This window comes from Dendrobates tinctorius, unplaced genomic scaffold, assembly GCF_039654945.1.
Source record: "Dendrobates tinctorius isolate UK_male_01 unplaced genomic scaffold, ASM3965494v1 ptg000171l, whole genome shotgun sequence".
In the NCBI taxonomy this organism is placed as follows: Eukaryota; Metazoa; Chordata; class Amphibia; order Anura; family Dendrobatidae; genus Dendrobates; species Dendrobates tinctorius.
In genome coordinates, this window is record NW_027361838.1 from 21,747,777 (window position 1) to 21,766,415 (window position 18,639).

Consider the following 18,639-nt stretch of genomic DNA (forward strand, 5'->3'; position numbering starts at 1 on the left):
ACGACAGGTCCATGCGAGGCAAACCCTGGAGAGAGCGGAAAGATAGGAGTCCTCTTCAGTAAGCCTCCCCCTAAATCAGATTCCACACACAAATGACACCAAAATTCCGGTGGGGGGAAGACTTTGATTTTTTTTTTTGTCCACCAGTGGTCAGCATTTCCAGCCTCACAGTGGATAACCAACCCGTTATCCGAAGGCCTGCGGCTAAATTTCTTCAGCCCTCCGCCGCAGCGAATGATGATGACTCGTGGCAAAGAAAATTCAAGCCACACTAGAAAAAATTAATGTCATACAGAAGGAAGTGCTAATAAAAATACCACACCAAGAAATAGGGAAGGGATTCTACAGCACCTTGTTCCTCACGCCAAAACTGGACGGCTCGCTGAGGACCATCTTCAATTTAAAAACACTGAATTGTTATATCCGACTAGAGACGTTCAAGATGGAAACTCTAAAATCAGCAGTAAGGCTACTCGATCCGGGCTGTTACATGGCAGCAATAGATCTGACAGATGCTTACTATCATGTATCAATTTGTGGGGAACATCAACAGTACCGAAGATTGGTGGAGATTGCACAAGTTCCCACTCATCTACAATACCAATGTCTTCCCTTCGGGGTGTCCGTAGCCCCTCGTATTTTCACAAAGATAATTTCCGAAATAGCATCCTTCGTGAGAAAAGACATAATACTGGTACCCTATTTGGACGACTTTCTCATTGTGACAGACAGCATGTAAAACTGTGTAAGCCCAGTCACGAGGGTACTGGATGTGCTAACAAGGCTGGGCTGGATAATACATTTTAAAAAATCGAGGTTAGTTCCAGCTCAGATACAGGAATTCCTCAGGATTCAGTTGAATTCAGTCAGACAAGATTGTGTCCTTCCAGAGAGGAAAATTCGAACCATTCAGCAAAAGATAAAGCAGGCGCAACCCCGTTAGCCCATTTCAGTAAGAGGGGCAATGTCACTCTTATGTAACCTAACAGCAGCAACAATCCCAGCGGTCCAGTGGACGCAAGTCCATATGAGGGAATTACAAAGGCAGATCCTGTCCGAGCAGGCGAAGGATCCGTACAACTTAATCGGAAAATTCTCTTATTACCACAAGTGCAGGACTCGTTAAAGTGGTGGCTGAGTACCGAAAACCTGAAAAACGGAGTACCTTGGTCAGTTCGGAACCCAGTGGTACTGACCACGGATGCAAGTCCATTAGGTTGGGGAGCACATCTAGCAGGCCAGATTCTACAGGGCCAATGCGAACCCTCAATGAGGGCAGCATCCTCCAATCTAAAAGAGTTGACAGCTGTAAGGCGGGCAATTCTTCATGCAGAAGAGGAGATCCAAGGAAAACGTGGCAGTATTGTCCGACAACAGCACGACCGTATCATACATAAATCGACAAGGAGGAACAAAGTCAACATCCCTGATGGCTGAAGCCAAAAAACTGTTCATATGGGCAGAAAGCAATCTTTTATCCCTGTCAAGCACACACTTGAAAGGGGCGGACAATCTTGTGGCATATTTCTTAAGCCGTCACAAGTTACATCAGGCCCCTTGCTCAGGCCCCTGGTACTTGCGATATTCACCTCTCCCCGTTCCACTTCTGTGGCATCTTCCTCGTCCTCTGGCTGTGACGTTCAGGTCAGCAGAGGGTACAATGACCTGATTAGCATGCGCCCTCTGCCAGAACAGTCACTGAGGAGAGATGGCGACACTGAGGATCACGAGACTGCGATGCTGAGGAGCAGCTGTCAGCGACGAGAGTTGAGTGTCCCTTTTTTTTTTTTTTTCAACAGCAGCGATAGAGTATAGGATCAGCATAAACTGCATTTGAGCATTATATGGGCATCTTATGGGGCCCATCATCAACTTTATGCTGCATTATGTGGGGCATATTTTTGTATGGAGCATCTTATGGGGATCATCATAAACTTTGTGCAGCATTATATGGGTATCTATTTTTATTTTTGTAGTTTACCAGTAGCTGCTGAATTTCCCACCCTAGGCTTTAGGTGCCTCGGCTTATACTCAGGTTGGCTTATACTTGAGTATATGCGGTTTATAATGGTCAAATATGCACATTCAGGGTATAGTACAAAAGATATAAGCAAATGGATCATGTTATTTACCTATGTGGTGATTTGACCATGTGTGCGCTGTGCCTCAGGGACATCGGCTTGCAGGTGGGTCCTAGGTCCTTCACATCATCTTATTCAAAGTGACTCTTCCCCCCACCACCACAGCTATGAAAAACCATAGTTCTTTTCTGGACGGTCCAAGGGAGGCAGTTCTGGTGCCATCGGATCCAGCTGGGGCCCCAGCTTTGCTATCTGTTTCCTACTAGCTATTCTACGTTTCTCCCCACCCTGTGAGGCTACAACGGATCGAGACCCTGGAAGGTGTTCGGTCTGGTCTGGGACTCTCGTAATTATACACAATGTTCTAGAGAGATGTGTGCTTTTATTGTTCATTTTTGCCTTTTACCTCGCCCTCTTGGAGGAAAGAAACTAAAAAAGTTAATATTTCTGGGGGACTTGCAAAGTAACAAAATATGGAATACTGATAGAAGCAGCAGAAATATATAATGAGTAAAATCTGGCCACATTTCATCTGTTAACAGGTCGTCTTTAACCTCTTTACCCCCCCAAGGGTGATTTGCTCGTTAATGACCGGGCCAATTTTTGCAATTCTGTCCACTATCCCTTTGAGGTAAAAAAACTCGAACGCTTCAATGGATCTTGGCGATTCTGAGACTTTCTTTTTTTTTTTTTGTGACATATTGTACTTCATGTTAGTGGTAAAAATTTCTTCATTTTGACTTCCGTTTATTTAAAAAAACCAAAAAACGGAAATATGGCAAATTTTGCAATTTTCAAACTTTGAATCTTTATGCCCTTAAAATAGAGAAATATGTCACGCAAAATAGTTAATAAATAACATTTCCCACATGTCTACTTTGCATCACCACAATTTTGGAAAGAAATTTTTTGTTAGGGAGTTATAAGGGTTAAAAGTTGACCAGTGATTTCTCATTTTTACAACAAAATCTACAAAACCATTTTTTTTAAGGGACCACCTCACATTTGAAGTCACTCTGAGGGGTCTATATGGCAAGTGGACACCATTCTAAAAACTGCACCTCTCAAGATAATGAAAACCACATTCAAGAAGCTTATCAACCCTTCAGGTGTTTCACAGGAGCAGAAGCAAAGTGGAAGGAAAAAATGAACATTTAATTTTTTAGTCACAAAAATAATCTTTTAGCAACAATTTTTCTATTTTCCCAAGGGTAAAAGGGAAAATTGGACCCCAAAAGTTGTTCAATTTGTCCTGAGTATGCTGATATCGTATATGTGGGGGGGAACCACTGTTTGGGAACACGGCAGGGCTCTGAAGGGAAGGAGCGACGTTTGACTTTTTCATACTAAAATTGGCTGGAATTGAGATCGGATGCCATGTCACATTTAGTGAGCCCCTGATGTGCCTAAACAGTGGAAACCCCCCACAAGTGACACCATTTTGGAAACTAGACCCCCTAAGCAACTTATCTTGATTTTTGGTGAGAGCTTTGAACCCCCAAGTGTTTCACTAAAGTTTATAATGCCTCTTCGTGAAAATATAAAATCCTATTTTCTTCCCACAAAAATGATCTTTTAGTGGCCAATTTTTAATTTTCCCAATGGTAACAGGAGAAATTGGACCCCAAAAGTCGTTGTCCAATTTGTCCTGAGTACGCTGGTACCCCATATGTGGGAGAAAACTACTGTTTGGGCACACGTCGGGGCTCGGAAGGGAAGTAGTGACGTTTTGAAATGCAGACTTTGATGGAATGGTCTGTGGGCGTCATGTTCCGTTTGCAAGAGCCCCTGATGTGTCTAAACATTTAAAAAAAAAAAAAAAATCCTGGTGTCCGTTCCTTCGTAAACTCTAAACCTCTGGGTGTACCCTGAGGTACTCTCACACAGCTTACAGAGTTTGATTCCGTACCTGGCCCTCTTGCGGGGCAGGTACTGACGAAATGCGAGCCTTCCCTTGAAACGAACGAAGGACTCATCCACGCAGATGTCCCATTGGGGCACTTACACTTCAGCAAACTTTTTGTTGAAGTGTTCAATGACCAGCCGAACTTTGAACATCGTACCTCACTATCATGGACTTAAGTAGGAGATATTGGCAGATACCCCTTACCAAAGAAGCTCAGGAGAGGTCTGTCTTTATAACATTATTCGAGCTGTTTGAGTTCCTGGTGATGCCGTTTGGTATTAAAAATGCCCCTACCACCTTCCAGAGGTTGGTTAATCACTTGTTGGAAGGATTTGATGGTTTTGCCATTGCTTATCTTAATGAGAGCCATTACATCCTGGCCCACCCCACGAGCCAAAAAAAAGGTACTGTCCTTCCTGGGTACGGCTGGCTACTATAGGAGGTTTGTACCAAACTACAGTGCTCTGGCTAAGCCATTAACCGATCTGACAGGAGGAAGCTTCCCCAAATTGTTTCCTGGACTCCTCAGTGTGAGGAATCATTTTCTGCCCTAAAGTCGGCATTGGTTAGTTCACCCGGTTTTCAGGCCCCAGATTTCACTCGCAGGTTTGTAGTGCAGACAGACAGACGCCAGCACCTATGGGCTAGGTGCGGTTCTCAGCCAGGTGAACCAGCAAGGTTCACCCAATTCTCTACTTAAGCAGGAAATACTTACCTAGAGAAGTGGCTTATGCCACCATTGAAATGAATGTTTAGCAATTGTGTGGGGCCTGCAGAACCTGCAACCATACCTCTATGGGCACAACTTCTCTGTGATAATGGATCATAACCCATTGAGTTGTCCCCAACTGCTCTGTTGAGCCAACGGGAAATTGCTTAGATGGAGCCTGATATTACAGCAATATGATTTTACAATTCAACATAAGAAAGGAATCGATCACGGCAATGCTGATGGCTTATCCTCGCCTAGGTGGGGCGGAACCAGATACGCGCTTGGGAGCTGACCAGTAAGTCAACCCCCATGCACGTTCATAGGGAAGGAGTTGTAGTGAAATATATATATCCAGCAGTAATTAACATCTGTCTTTAGACTGCAGCTCTTCACAAAGTTCCCAACATATGTTATCCTGAGAAAGGCAGTCTTCTGTCTCCAGTCTCTCCAGGGGGCCTTGCTGAGAACACAATTACAATTACAGCCTGACACTATCTATGCGAAAGATCACACAAATTACTGTTCAGAGGAAAATAATGTATTCATGGGTAAATAGCCATAATCCAGTCACAAACCAAGAATTAGAATATTAACATGAGGCTGGTCTAGAAATCAGATCTCCAGAGTAAATCTATAAATTAGGCCTTTACACATAGAAACCTGTTCACAGTAAGGGGTAGCTAGGCTGATGTGTTCCAGTTCATATTTCTCCCTCCCTCAGGGACAGAATACCAGAAAGCAAAGTTCGTTATTTCTGTGAGTTTTCGCCCGTTTGTTTTATCACTGTTTTTCATGTTTAGATGTCACTTTTTGTTTCCATATTTTTCATATCTTTTTATTGTAAGCACTGTACCTTTTCTATTAAAGCTTAAAACTTTAATAAATTTGAACCTTGTATGCTCAAAAGAATCCATAGCAACCCCAAGTCACGTGCTGAGAAGTGGGTACGTGACAAATTGGTGGCAGCAGTGGGATATACAGTGCCTTGCGAAAGTATTCGGCCCCCCTGGAACTTTGCAACCTTTTCCCACGTATCATGCTTGGAACACAATTGTGAAGTTGAAAGAAATGTATTGGTTATTTTAACTTTTTGTGGAAAGTCAAAAAAAAAGTGGGGCGTGCGATATTATTCGACCCCTTTACTTTCAGTGCAGCAAACTCACTCCAGAAGTTCATTGTGGAACTCTGAATAATCCAATGTTGTCCTAAATGACTAATGCTGAGAAATATAATCCACCTGTGTGTAATCAAGTCTCCGTATAAATGCACCTGCTCTGTGATGGTCTCGGGGTTCTGTTTGAAGCACAGAGAGCATCATGAAGACCCAAGGAACACAACAGGCAGGTCCTTGATACTGTTGTGGAGAAGTTAAAAGCCTGACTTGGATACAAAATGATTTCCAAAGCTTTAAACATCCCAAGGAGCACTGTGCAAGCGATCATATTGAAATAGAAGGAATATCATACCACTGCAAATCTACCAAAACTCGACCGTCCCTCTAAACTTTCATCTCAAACAAAGAGAAGACTGATCAAAGATGCAGCCAAGAGGCCCATGATCACTCTGGATGAACTGCAGAGATCTACAGCTGAGGTGGGACAGTCTGTCCATAGGACAACAATCAGTCGTACACTGCACAAATCTGGCCTTTATGGAAGAGTGGCAAAAAGGAAAGCCATTTCTCAAAGATATCCATAAAACGTCGTTTAAAGTTTGCAACAAGCCACCTGGGAGACACCAAACATGTGGAGAAGATGCTCTGGTCAGATGAAACCAAAATCAAACTTTTTGGCTACAATGCCAAACGAAATGTTTGGCGTAAAAGCAACACAGCTCATCACCTTGAACATACCATCCCGACTATCAAACATGGTGGTGGCAGCATCATGGTTTGGGGCTGCTTTTCAGCAGGGAGAGGGAAGATAGTTTGCACGTTAATGACCGGGCCAATTTGAACAATTCTGACCACTGTCCCTTTATGAGGTAATAACTCTGGAACGCTTCATTGGATCCCAGTGATTCTGACAATGATTTCTCGTGACATATTGTACTTCATGTTGGTGGTAAATTTCATTCATATAACTTGCGTTTATTTGTGATAAAAACTGAAATTTAGCAAAAATTTTGAAAATTTCGCAATTTTCCAACTTTGAATTTATATTCCCTTAAATCACAGAGATATGGCACACAAAAAACTTAAGTAACATTTCCCACATGTTTACTTAACAACAGCACAATCTGGGAACCAAAATTTTTTTTTGTTAGGAAGTTATAAGGGTTAAAAGTTGACCGCGATATCTCATTTTTGCAACACCATTTTATTTTTAGGGACAACATCACATTTGAAGTCCCTTTGAGGGGGTCTATATGACAGAAAATACCCAAAAGTGACAGCATTCTAAAAGCTGTACCCGTCAAGGTGCTCAAAACCATATTCAAGAAGTTTATTAACCCTTCAGGTGCTTCACAGGATTTTTTGGAATGTTAAAAAAAATAAATAAATAAACATTTAACTTTTTCACAAAATAAATTACTTCAGGTCCAATTTATTTTACCAAGGGTAACAGGAAAAATTGGACTGCAAAAGTTATTGTGCAATTTTTCCTGAGTACGCTGATACCTGATATGTGGAGGGTAACCACTGTTTCTGAGCATGGCAGAGCTCAGAAGGGAAGGAGCGCCGTTTTACTTTTTCAATGCAAAATTGGCTTGAATTAAGATAGATTGCCATGTCATGTTTGGAGAGCCCGTGATGAGCCAAAACAGTGGAAACCCCCCACAAATGACACCATTTTGGAAACTAGACCCCCCCCAAAGGAACTTATCTAGATGTGTGGTGAGAACTTTGAACCCCCAAGGGCTTCACAGAAGTTTATAACGTACAGCGGTACAATTAAAAAATCATATTTTTTCCACAAAAATGATCTTTTCACCCCCAATTTTTATTTTCCCAAGGGTAATAGGACCCCAAAAGTTATCGTGCAATTTGTCCTGAGTACATTGATACCCCATATGTGGGGGTAAACCACTATTTGGGCGCATGGCAGAGCTTGGAAGGGAAGCTGCGCCATTTGACTTTTTTGGCTGGAATTTAGATCGGGCGCCATGCCACGTATGGAAAGTCCCTGATGTGCCTAAACAATGGAAACCCTCCACATATGACACCATATTGGAGACTAGACCCCCCAAAGGAACTTATCTAGATGTGTGGTGATCACTTTGAACCCCCAAGTGCTTTGCAGAAGTTTTATAACGCCGGGCGTGAAAATAAAAAATCATATTTTTTCCACAAACCTGATCTTTTAGTCCCCCAATGTTTTTATTTTCCCAAGGGTAAGAGGAGAAATTGGTCCCCAAAAATTGTTGTCCAATTTGTCCTGAGTACGCTGATATCCCATATGTGGGAGAAAACTACTGTGACGTTTTGGAATGCAGACTTTGATGGAATGATCTGCGGGTGTCATGTTGCCTTTGGAGAGCCCCTGATGTGCCTAAACAGTGGAAACCTCCCACAAGTGACCCCATTTTGGAAGCGAGAACCCCAAAGGAACTTATCTAGATGTGTGGTGAGCACTTTGGACCCCCAAGTGCTTCACAGAAGTTTATAACGAAGAGCCATAAAAAGAAAAATCATTTTTTTTCCACAAAAAATATACTTTTGCCCCCAATTTTTTATTTTCCCAAGGGTAACAGGATAAATTGGACCCCAAAAGTTGTTGTGCAATTTGTCCTGAGTAGGCTGATACCCCATATGTGGGGGTCAACCACTGTTTGGGCGCATGGCAGAGCTTGAAAGGGAAGGAGCACCGTTTGACTTTTTCAACGTAGAATTGACTGGAATTGAGATCAGATGCCATGTTGCATTTGGAGAGCACCTGATGTGCCTAAACAGTGGAAAGCCCCCAATTCTATCTCCAACCCTAACCCCAACACACCCCTAACCCTAATCTCAGCCCTAACCCTAATGGGAAAATGGAAATAAATACATTTTTTTTTAATTTTTTAATTTTATTATTTTTCCCTAACTAAGGGGGTGATAAAGGTGGGGTTGATTTACTATTTATAGCTGGTTTTTATGTTTGGCAGCTGTCATGCGCTAAAAGACGCTTTTTATTGTAAAAATAGTTTTTGCATCACCACATTTTGAGAGCTATAATTTTTCCATATTTTCACCCACTGAGTCATGTGAGGTCTTATTTTTTGAGGGACGAGTTGACATTTTTATTGGTAACATTTTCGGGCACGTGACATTATTTGATCGCGTTTTATTCTGATTTTTGGGACTCACAATGAACAAAAACCAGCATTTCCTGTAATTTCTTTTGGGGGGGTGCGTTTACACCGTTCCGCGTGTGGTAAAATTGATAAAGCGGTTTTATTCTTCGGATCAGTAGGATTACAGCGATACCTCACTTACTTTTTTTTATGTTTTGGCGCTTTTATGCAATGATGACCATTTTGTATAAAAAAAAAATTATTTTTGCATCGCTTTATTCTGCGAGCTATAACTTTTTAATTTTTTCGCTGATACTGTGTGGCAGCTCATTTTTTGCTGGACAAGATGACGTTTTCAGCGGTAGCATGGTTATTTATATCTATCTTTTTGATCGCGCATTATTGCACTTTATATTCGGCGGTATGATAAAGCATTGTTTTTTGCTTTATTTTTTATTTTTTAAGGGGTTCACTAAAGGGGTTAACTAGTGGGACAGTTTTATAGGGCGGGTCGTTACGCACGCGGCGATACTAAAAATGTGTACTTAATTTTTTTATTTCCAAAAGATGAATTTATTAGGGATTATTTTTTTTTTTAAGTGATTTAGTGATTTTTTAAAAATTATTTTTACACTTTTTTTTTTGCTTTATTACTTTGTCCCGGGGGGGGGGGGACATTACTGTGAAGTGTCAGATTGCTGATCTGACACTTCACACAGCGCTGTGTCAGATCAGCAATCTGACAGGTGCAGCACAGGCTTCCTCGTGCCTGCTTTCAGCAGGCCTTGCGGAAGCCGCCTCCCTGTAGGCCCCCGAAGGCCGCCACGGCCATCTTGGATCCGGGGGCCTGCAAGGAACGAGACCTTCCAAGCAGCACATCGCCCTGCTCGGGGGGCTCAGGGAAGCATGCAGAGAGCACCCTCCCTGCCTATGCTTCCCTAATCCCCCGGTACACTGTAAACGTGTTTGATCGCTGTGTCCAATGTGTTAACGTGCCGGGGGCCTTCCGTGACCTCCCCCTGACACACAGTGCCGGGTGTCAGCTGTGATAATCAGCTGACACCCGGCTGCGATCAGCGGCGCTTCCCCCTGGGGGTGCCGCTGATCGCGATGACGTACTATCCCGTCCCCGGTCATAGGGGCCCGGTTACCTTGGACGGGATAGTACGTCAGATGTCAGAAAGGGGTTAAAATTGATGGGAAGATGGATGGAGCCAAATACAGGACCATTCTTTATGAAAACCTGTTGGAGTCTGCAAAAGACCTGAGACTGGGACGGAGATTTGTCTTCCCGCAAGACAATGATCCTTAATAAAGCAAAATCTACAATGGAATGGATCACACATAAATGTATCCAGGTGTTAGAATGGCCAAGTCAAAGTCCAGACATGAATCTAATCGAGAATCTGTGGAAAGAGCTGAAAACTGCTGTTAACAAACAATCTCCATCAAACCTCACTCAGCTCGAGCTGTTTGCTAAGGAAGAATGGGCAAGAATTTCAGTCTCTCGATGTAAAGAACTGATAGAGACATACCCCAAGCGACTTGCAGCTGTAATCGCAGCAAAAGGTGGTGCAACAAAGTATTACATTAAAGGGGCCGAATAATATTGCACGCCCCACTTTTCAGTTTACTTCCCACAAAAATTTAAAATAACCAATAAATTTCGTTCAACTTCACAATTGTGTCCCACTTGTTGATTCTTCACCAGAAATTTACATTTATCTTTGTTTCAAGCATGATATGTGGGAAAAAGTTGAAAAGTTCCAGGGGGCCGAATACTTTCGCAAGGCACTGTATGAATATATCCTCCTTGTAATTCATGACAATTTTTTTTTTTCTCCTTCGCTTCATTGGGGGACACAGATACTGTAGGTGTATGCTTCTGCTGCTTGGAGGCTGACACTAAGTGAAAAAAAAGAGGTTAGCTCCTCCGTCGTATACACCCTCGCCCCTATTGCGGGCGGAACTCAGGTTTTTGCTTAGTGTCTTTGGAGGCACACGTGTCTGGGTTTCTCTAGACTTCTTTTTTCCATGAAGATAAGACAGGGGCAACGGATCCTATTGAAAGGGTCTGATTTCCCCAAACCAACAACGGGCGAGCACGTGCGAGTGTCCCTCCACGTATCCTCTCCTGCGACGTGGGACATGATGCCAGACTTAGCCCTGTCCACCCCTAGGTATAGTAACCATGGGCTTGCACAGAGGCACAAGACTAGTCTGTGCGGCCCCCACTGCTCCACCAACGCTAGACGGCGGTGCTGCAAGGCGGCGGACTTTCCCTCTCCTCACCCCCTGAAGGGGTTAGACGGAGCTAGAGTGCCTGCACCGTCCAGAATTTAACCCCATCCCCTCTACCTGGTGTGCTAGATCCGGAGTCAGGTATGGAGGGCTGAGGAGGGCCCTGCGGCAGCGTTCCGGGAAGCTCCAGGCATCTTAGGGAGTGTAAGGCAATCCTTCCCTCTCCTGCCTCCTTCCGCCGGACAGGGACGCCGGGTTCCGGCGGCAGGGATTGCAGGGGGAAAAGGCAGAGGCCGCCAGCATGCCCCCCCACCCCCACGGCGGGCATGCAAAATTTAGCCCGCGGCTTTGGCCGTGACTAGGCCACGGGCTAAAGTTCGTCCCCGGCGTGACGTCATTTCCGGCGCCGCCCCCCGGCCTAGGGCGGACACCGAACAAATTGAGCCCACGGCTTCATCGCATGGTAGGCCGCGACCGGGAGAGGAACGTCCCGGCCTACCCAGAGGAAAGGAACGCTGGGCAGCGGCAGGAACACGTGGGGACACAGGACAGGGTAAGTGTGACTCCCGACCCTAGGGAAGCGCTATGGGCGATTAAAGGTGGGGTTTTTTTTTCCCTCCTCCTCCCTTCCCCTCAACCCTCATATAAATTAGGCCTGGCAGCAATATGACCGAAAAGGGTAAATCGCACATGTTCCTTTATGCTGCATGCATTTCTTGTGGGGTTAGGTTTCCACGAGCACAGAGCCAGAAGCCTGCGACTCCGAACGCGCCCAGGAGCCCTCCCCTGCGACTGTAGCCAAGGTGTCCCCGGAGTGGGCCCTATCTCTGTCACAGTCCATGGTGTAGCTTACGAGAGCAATAGAGTCCCTTCTTGCCCCAGATAGGGGCAGGGACAATGGCTCACCGGCCTTAAAGGGAACCTCCACCTCACAAAAGCCTCCAGCCTGCAGGGGCCGCGCTCACTCCAGGCAGACCCGGAGGAAACTAATCCACATTGTGTCGCTCAGTCCATCCGGTGCCTTGGCATCCGTAAGCTCCGCTTCTCGCTCCCTGTCACCAGTGGTTGATAGCGAGCAGACCTCAGATTGCGACTCAGATGAGCCCCTTGACCTGGACACTCCAGGGTCACGTGAAACAGTGGACAGCCTCATAGAAGCCGTCAATCAGACCCTGGGGATTGAGGATGATCCAGCAGCGGCTACGGAGCATAAAGTGGCATTTAAGCGAGTGAAGCGCCCGCACAGAATTTTTTCTTCTCACGCGGAGTTTGAGGACATAGTGCAGCGGCACAGAGAACGTCCAGACAGGCGTTTCTCGGGTCAAAAGGCACTCGAAACAAGGTATCCGTTTGCTCCGGACCTCTGTAAAAAAATGGATGGAATCCCCGTTGGGGATCCTCCGGTTTTGCGCCTAGCCAGTAAGACCCTGCTATCCGTCCCTAGGGTTTCCTTAATTAAGGATCCCACGGATCGCCTTATAGAGAGCTTAGCTTGCTCAGTATATGAGGCCTCAGGGTCAGCGCTCGATCCCTCATTCGCAGCAACTTGGGTAGCCAAACCTATGATATCATGATCAGAAACATTAAACAAGGTCGCACAGGATCTATCTGCAGAGATTTCGGAGGTCGCAGGTCAGATGGCGAAGACCGGAGACTATGTAATCAGTGCGTTTTGGGATGCAATTTCTGTCAGAAGATCCCTATGGTTAAGGACATGGCGAGCCGATCCTACTTCTAAGAAATCCTTGACTTCCCTGCCTTATCAGTGCGGCCACCTATTTGGGGAGAAGTTGGATCAACTTATCTCCGACTCCACAGGAGGAAAGAATGGGTTTCTCCCTCAACAAAAGGGCTAAACGCTTTTTTGTCACCCGTTTTCAGGCACGTTTTCGGGCCTTTCGCAACCCTGGGTGGACTACAGCGGCCAATTCCGCCGTCTCAGGCCGCCCCAACCAGGATAGGGAGTGGCAGGTCTCATATAAAGCCAACCCATTGGGGAGAATGCATACTCAGCAGCCCAGATCGAGGGGATCCAGATCCCAAAGATCGTCGGCCGAATGACTCGAGGCCTTTACCAGATGACACCGGCTAGGTGGGTGGCCGCCTACTCTGGTTTCACTACGTCTGGGTCAATGTCGCTCACGATGCATGGGGGAAAGAATCGGTGGCCTCAGGTTACAGAATAGAATTTGTCAGATATCCTCCAAGACGGTTTTTTTCTTCCCGGCTTCCCAGGGTGGATACCCAGGCAAGAGCTCTATTGGGAGCCATCAAATTGCTCCAGTGCCGGAACACGAAAGAGCTCAGGGGTTCTATTCCAACCTCTTTGCGGTTCCCGAAAAGGACGGGTCTGTCAGGCCTGTTTTGGACCTGAAGCTTCTGAGCAAATTCATCAGGATCAGACATTTCCAGATGGAGTCTCTCCGTTCAGTCATATCGGCCATGGAGCAGTGAGGATACTTGGCCTCAATAGACATCCAGGACGCATATCTGCATATTCCCATTTTTCCTCATCAGAGGTTTCTACGCTTCACCATCGGCGATCAACATTTCAGTTCGCAGCGCTACCCTTTGGGCTAGCCACGGCTCCCAGAGTGTTCACAAGGGTTATGGCAGTTGTCAACATCACGCTAGATACTCTTGCCCGCTTAGGATGGTTGGCAATGCAAAGAAGTCATCCCTTGTGCCAGCTCAGAGGATCTCCTTCCTAGGAATGATCTTCGACACTTGCCGAGGGTTGGTAATTCTCCCTCAGCAAAAGGCGCTAGCTCTCCGGTAGGGAGTCCGGACACTTCGCCAACCAGTCCCCTCATACCATCCGATCCGGGATGAGGATTCTAGGGAAAATGGTGGCAGCAATGGAAGCGATACCTGTCGCCCAGTTCCACCTTCGCCCCTTCAGCACGCCCTCTTGTCAGCCTGGGACAAGAATCCTTTCACGCTCAATCGGCGGTGCCAACTGTCCTCTTAAGTCAGGCAGTCACTCGGATGGTGGATAACCAGTTCCTCTCTGGCCCAGGGGAAACCTTTCCCCCCAGATCATTGGCTGGTAATGACAATTGACGCCAGTCTCCTCGGTGGGGGAGCGGTGTTTCACCACCACACAGCCCAGGGACGGTGGTCGCCACAGGAGGCATGCCTCCCGATCAACTTATTGGAGATACGAGCAATTCGGCTGGCTCTGCAGAAGTTTCTTCGCTTTCTAGCAGGCCGTCCTGTCTGGATTCAATCGGACAACGCCACGGCGGTGGCTTACATAAATCATCAAGGGGGCACCCGCAGCAGAGCAACCAGAGGGGGAGCTCGTTCTTCAGTGGGTCGAAGCAAACCACTCGGTGATTTCGGCGGTCCACATCCCGGGGCGTGGAAAATTGGGCGGCAGGGTCTTGCATCCGGAGAGTGGTCTCTACATCCCGATGTTTTTCAGCAGATTTGTCAACTGTGGGAAGCTCCGGATGTGGACCTGATGGCTTCCAGAGTGAATGCCAAGGTGCCCACATGTTGCTCAGGCCTGGGACTCGCAGGCATTCACAGTGGACGCGTGGGTTCTGCCATGGAACCAGTTTTGCCTCCCCTATCTATTTCCCTCACTGCTTTGCCCCAGGTTCCCTCAGGAGACAAATATCGGCCTTATCCGTCCTGTTCCAGCGCAGAATTGCTACTAATTTGCAGGTGAAGACTTTTCATTCATGGAGTCTCCCACTTGGTACCTCCCTAGAAGGCGCCTATGGACGCCTGGGACCTTAACATGGTCCTAAGTGTTCTGCAGGAAGCTCCATTTGAACCGCTTCAGAATATCTCTGATGTACCTTACCTGGGAAGTGGTGTTCCTAGTGGCTATCACTTCCATCAGGCGGGTTTCAGAGCTGGCGGCCCTATCCTGCCAAGCTCCGTTCCTCACTTTCCATAGGGATAAGGTGGTCCTCAGACCAGCCCCTCCTTTTCGGCTGAAAGTCGTGTCCTCTTCACATTAATGAAGATGTTGTTTTGCCTTCATTGTGTCCAGCACCGGTGCGCCATGTGGAAAAGGCTCTCCACACGTTAGACCTGGTAAAAGCCCTCCGGAGGTACGTGTCGCGGACGGCACCCCTTCGTCAGACGGACACGCTGTTCGTGCTCCCTGAAGGGCGCAGAAAGGGACTCGCCTCAAAATCGACCATAGCCAGATGGATTCGTTGGACGATTCAGGAGTCCTACTGCATTAGAGGCACGCCGATTCCAGCAGGGATCGAAGCGCACTCTACCCGGGCAGGGGGGCACCTTTTGGGCGCTTCGGCACTAGGCTTCGACGAAACAGGTTGGCAAGGCAGCAACCTGGTCCAGCCTGCACACATTTGCCAAACATAATATCCATGCTCAGGCCTCGGCGGATGCGAGCCTGGGTAGAAGGATTCTCCAAGCAGTGGTGGTGTACCTGTTAAACAAGAGGTGCGTGTAGCTTGGATCAGTAAGTCAATCTCCCACCCAGGGACTGCTTTAGGATGTCCCACAGTATCTGTGTCCCCCAATGAGGCGAAGGAGAAACATGGATTTTTGTGATAACTCACCGTAAAATCCTTTTCTCCGAGACGCTCATTGGGGGACACAGCACCCACCCTATTAGCCAGTTGGCTCTGTTTCTGTTTAGTTAATACGCATTTATTTGTGATATAAGGGTGGTGCTTTTCTAGACATGTTGTACCTGTATTAAGGCTGATTTTGTTGTCCTCCTATTGCTTTGGCACCAAACTGAGTTCCGCCCGCAATAGGGGCGAGGGTGTATACGACGGAGAAGCGGCAGAAGCATACACCCACAGTATCTGTGTCCCCCAATGAGCGTCTCGGAGAAAAGGATTTTACGGTGAGTTATCACAAAAGTCCATGTTTCATTTCAGAAAATGGAAAAAATAGTTTACATCCAGAGGATGAAAATCTGTACAGATATATTTCCAAATTTCCCAGTTGCTTGGCTCAGATTAGGGTTTCTTCTTCTCGATGTGAACGATGTTTCAATGCTCTTTGAGAGCAAGCAGAAATGATATTGTGTTGTCTCTTTGCTAATATAGTCTATGGCTTTAGTCTCAGTATTTTATTTTGGATGTATTAAAAAAAAAAAAAAAAAAATGTGGTTTCATTTTAGACGTCTGCCATGCACTTCTTTTCTCAGTGTGTATGTATTATATGCTAAGGAGAAATCCGAAAAATGTTAAAAAAAAAAAAAAAAAATGTATGCAATAAACGTAAAATAATTTAGTGGCAGTACCTAGAAGTAATTGTATTCAGCTTGGTTACGGCACTTGGCTTGTATAACTGATACACCACACACTTATGCAATGGCTACCACTGGCGTCTATTGGTGTCCATTGACTTATGTAGTCATTTGGGTCATACGTGGTATCTCTGCACTGGTTTTGCAAAGAAAATTAAGTGTGTTTCTCTAGGAATTCATTTTTTTTTTTTTTTTTTTTTCAGGTCGAGAGGATGGGCAGTGGAATGCTGAAAGATCAATGCAACACTATGCCATCACTTCTTTTCATTATTGCAGCATTTTTCATTGGTTTCTTTTTAGGAAAATTCATCTTGTAAATTTAAGGCATGAGGTGCTTTCCTTTTTTTTTTTTTTCTTTCCCTCTTTTTCTTTTTTTTTTCTTCTCCCTTCTCAGCCAGAAAGTTGTTGAGCTGCCATATAAGTTTATGTACAGCAGCCCATGGGCATCATCTGTCTCTCACAGTTCACATGGAAAAAAAATAATAAAAAGAAACACAAACTGATTGGCAATGGGACGAAAGTGTGTGTTCATATGTCAGCATCAAGACTCTTGTCACACATTCAGTCCTCTATTGGAGAGAAAACTTTAATCAGACGATCTCTTTGTGGTTTTAATAAGTTGAAAGATTCTGTTTTGTATGTTTTTAATTGTTTTAAATTTTATCTGTTCACTTTTGTGCAACATGGTTTCCTTAGATTGCTAATCTAATTCAGGTAAAAGATCGAGGTAACATGGGATGGTGTCTTCAATGTAAATGCTAAATCCTTTCTTTTGCCTTGTTTATGTGATGGCAGTTTAAATTCTGAGTGAGGCAGTTTTTGTTTTTTTTTGTCTCCATTTCTCATATCCGCGATGGAACAAAATAAAAGAAAGTTCCTTTTCCTGCTGGATAGCATTTCTCTGTGTGTGATGGAAAACATTCTCAAAGTTCAGTGTATTACGCTGGTTTTGGTACATGTAAGAACTGGTTTCCTTTGTGTCTGACAGTCACTTCTGTAGGCGCATTGAAAGCTTGTGAAGAGCTGATCAGTATTGGGGTACGCTGATCCCACTTCTGCTCATTCAACAAGTACAGAAACTTATTCTCTGTGGGTTACTACCACAAGATTTCTGGGGGATTTTAGCAATACATGTAAGCCACATGGATCATGACATATCTTTCATTCTGACTTTTGTTTTTTCATAAAACTGCATATGAAAATGCCATATATGCTTCATTGGTTGGGGGTCCAAGCATAAACTGAACATTAGGGACCCATGTTCCCAATTTGTGGAGATGAACTGACCCATTAGTCACTTTCTGAATGTTACTTGGCATGCTCAGCTCTTTCCATATCTGCTCTACAGTATAACCACTGTAGATGGGGAACACAGAACACTCACTCTCTCTATGGAATCTATTAACCCATTCTAAATATTGGAAAAACACCTTTGATATTGAAAATATGCAAGACTCTGAAAGTTACTCTGAAGTCTGATTTCAGTGAGATGGCTCACGTATAAGTTTGTCCAGCTGTAGTGTAGGCGACACATGCACTGTATATGTACTATACATATAGTGCACATAGGTTTCTTTATTGAAAGGGATCTCTCCTTGTGATTGCTGCATTAGTGTGAGAGCAAACGCTGCCCACTCACAGTAGCCATTGCCCATTGTGTAGCCATTGCCCACTGTGGTTGGAAGCGAGTAAAGTTCCGTTACATATCCAGCCTCACTGTCTGATCTCGCTGTTAGTTTTTTTTGGGATCCCACTACTCGTCTAATTCGTCTTATATATATATTGAAAATTGTATGTTTTTATATTTTTACTATATTCTCAGAATGGCTGTATTATTTCTCATACAGTAAAATGATTTCTGCTCACTGATTTTTGTATTTTTATCAGCGCACATGTTTAATGAAGAAAGGACATTACCACTTCTAAACACTACAACACGTTCTTACCTCTGTCTAATCCAGTGTTCTTCATTTATATCCACACAGGCTGCTTATTATTGAGAAATATCCTGGCCTAATTCTGACTTCTTATTGTGTGGGTTGTGTGCCTTTGATTTTTTTATTTTTTTTTGCCTGCCTGTTTCCCCTTCGCCTTGTGTATCCTATTAAGAAAACTGTAGTAAAATCGTCTGCCGGGAACTGCAGTGAATCATACAGTAGGGAACATGAACGCTTAAACCTGGTCCTGTTTACCCTTCCATGTACATTTACCTATGACCCATCACCATTTAGTGGAT

General features: G+C 45.0%; 1 protein-coding gene across 1 annotated transcript in view; it reads left to right on the forward strand.

The window, feature by feature from the left end:
• VAPA (VAMP associated protein A) overlaps positions 1-18,272 on the forward strand; it is an 83,226-nt gene extending 64,954 nt beyond the window's left edge. Inside the window, exon 6 of the mRNA XM_073550973.1 lies at positions 16,607-18,272. Within this exon, the coding sequence (XP_073407074.1) occupies positions 16,607-16,720 (114 nt within the window). The 3' untranslated portion in view covers positions 16,721-18,272. The remainder of the gene's footprint in view (positions 1-16,606) is intronic.
• The last annotated feature ends 367 nt before the right edge of the window (positions 18,273-18,639 follow it).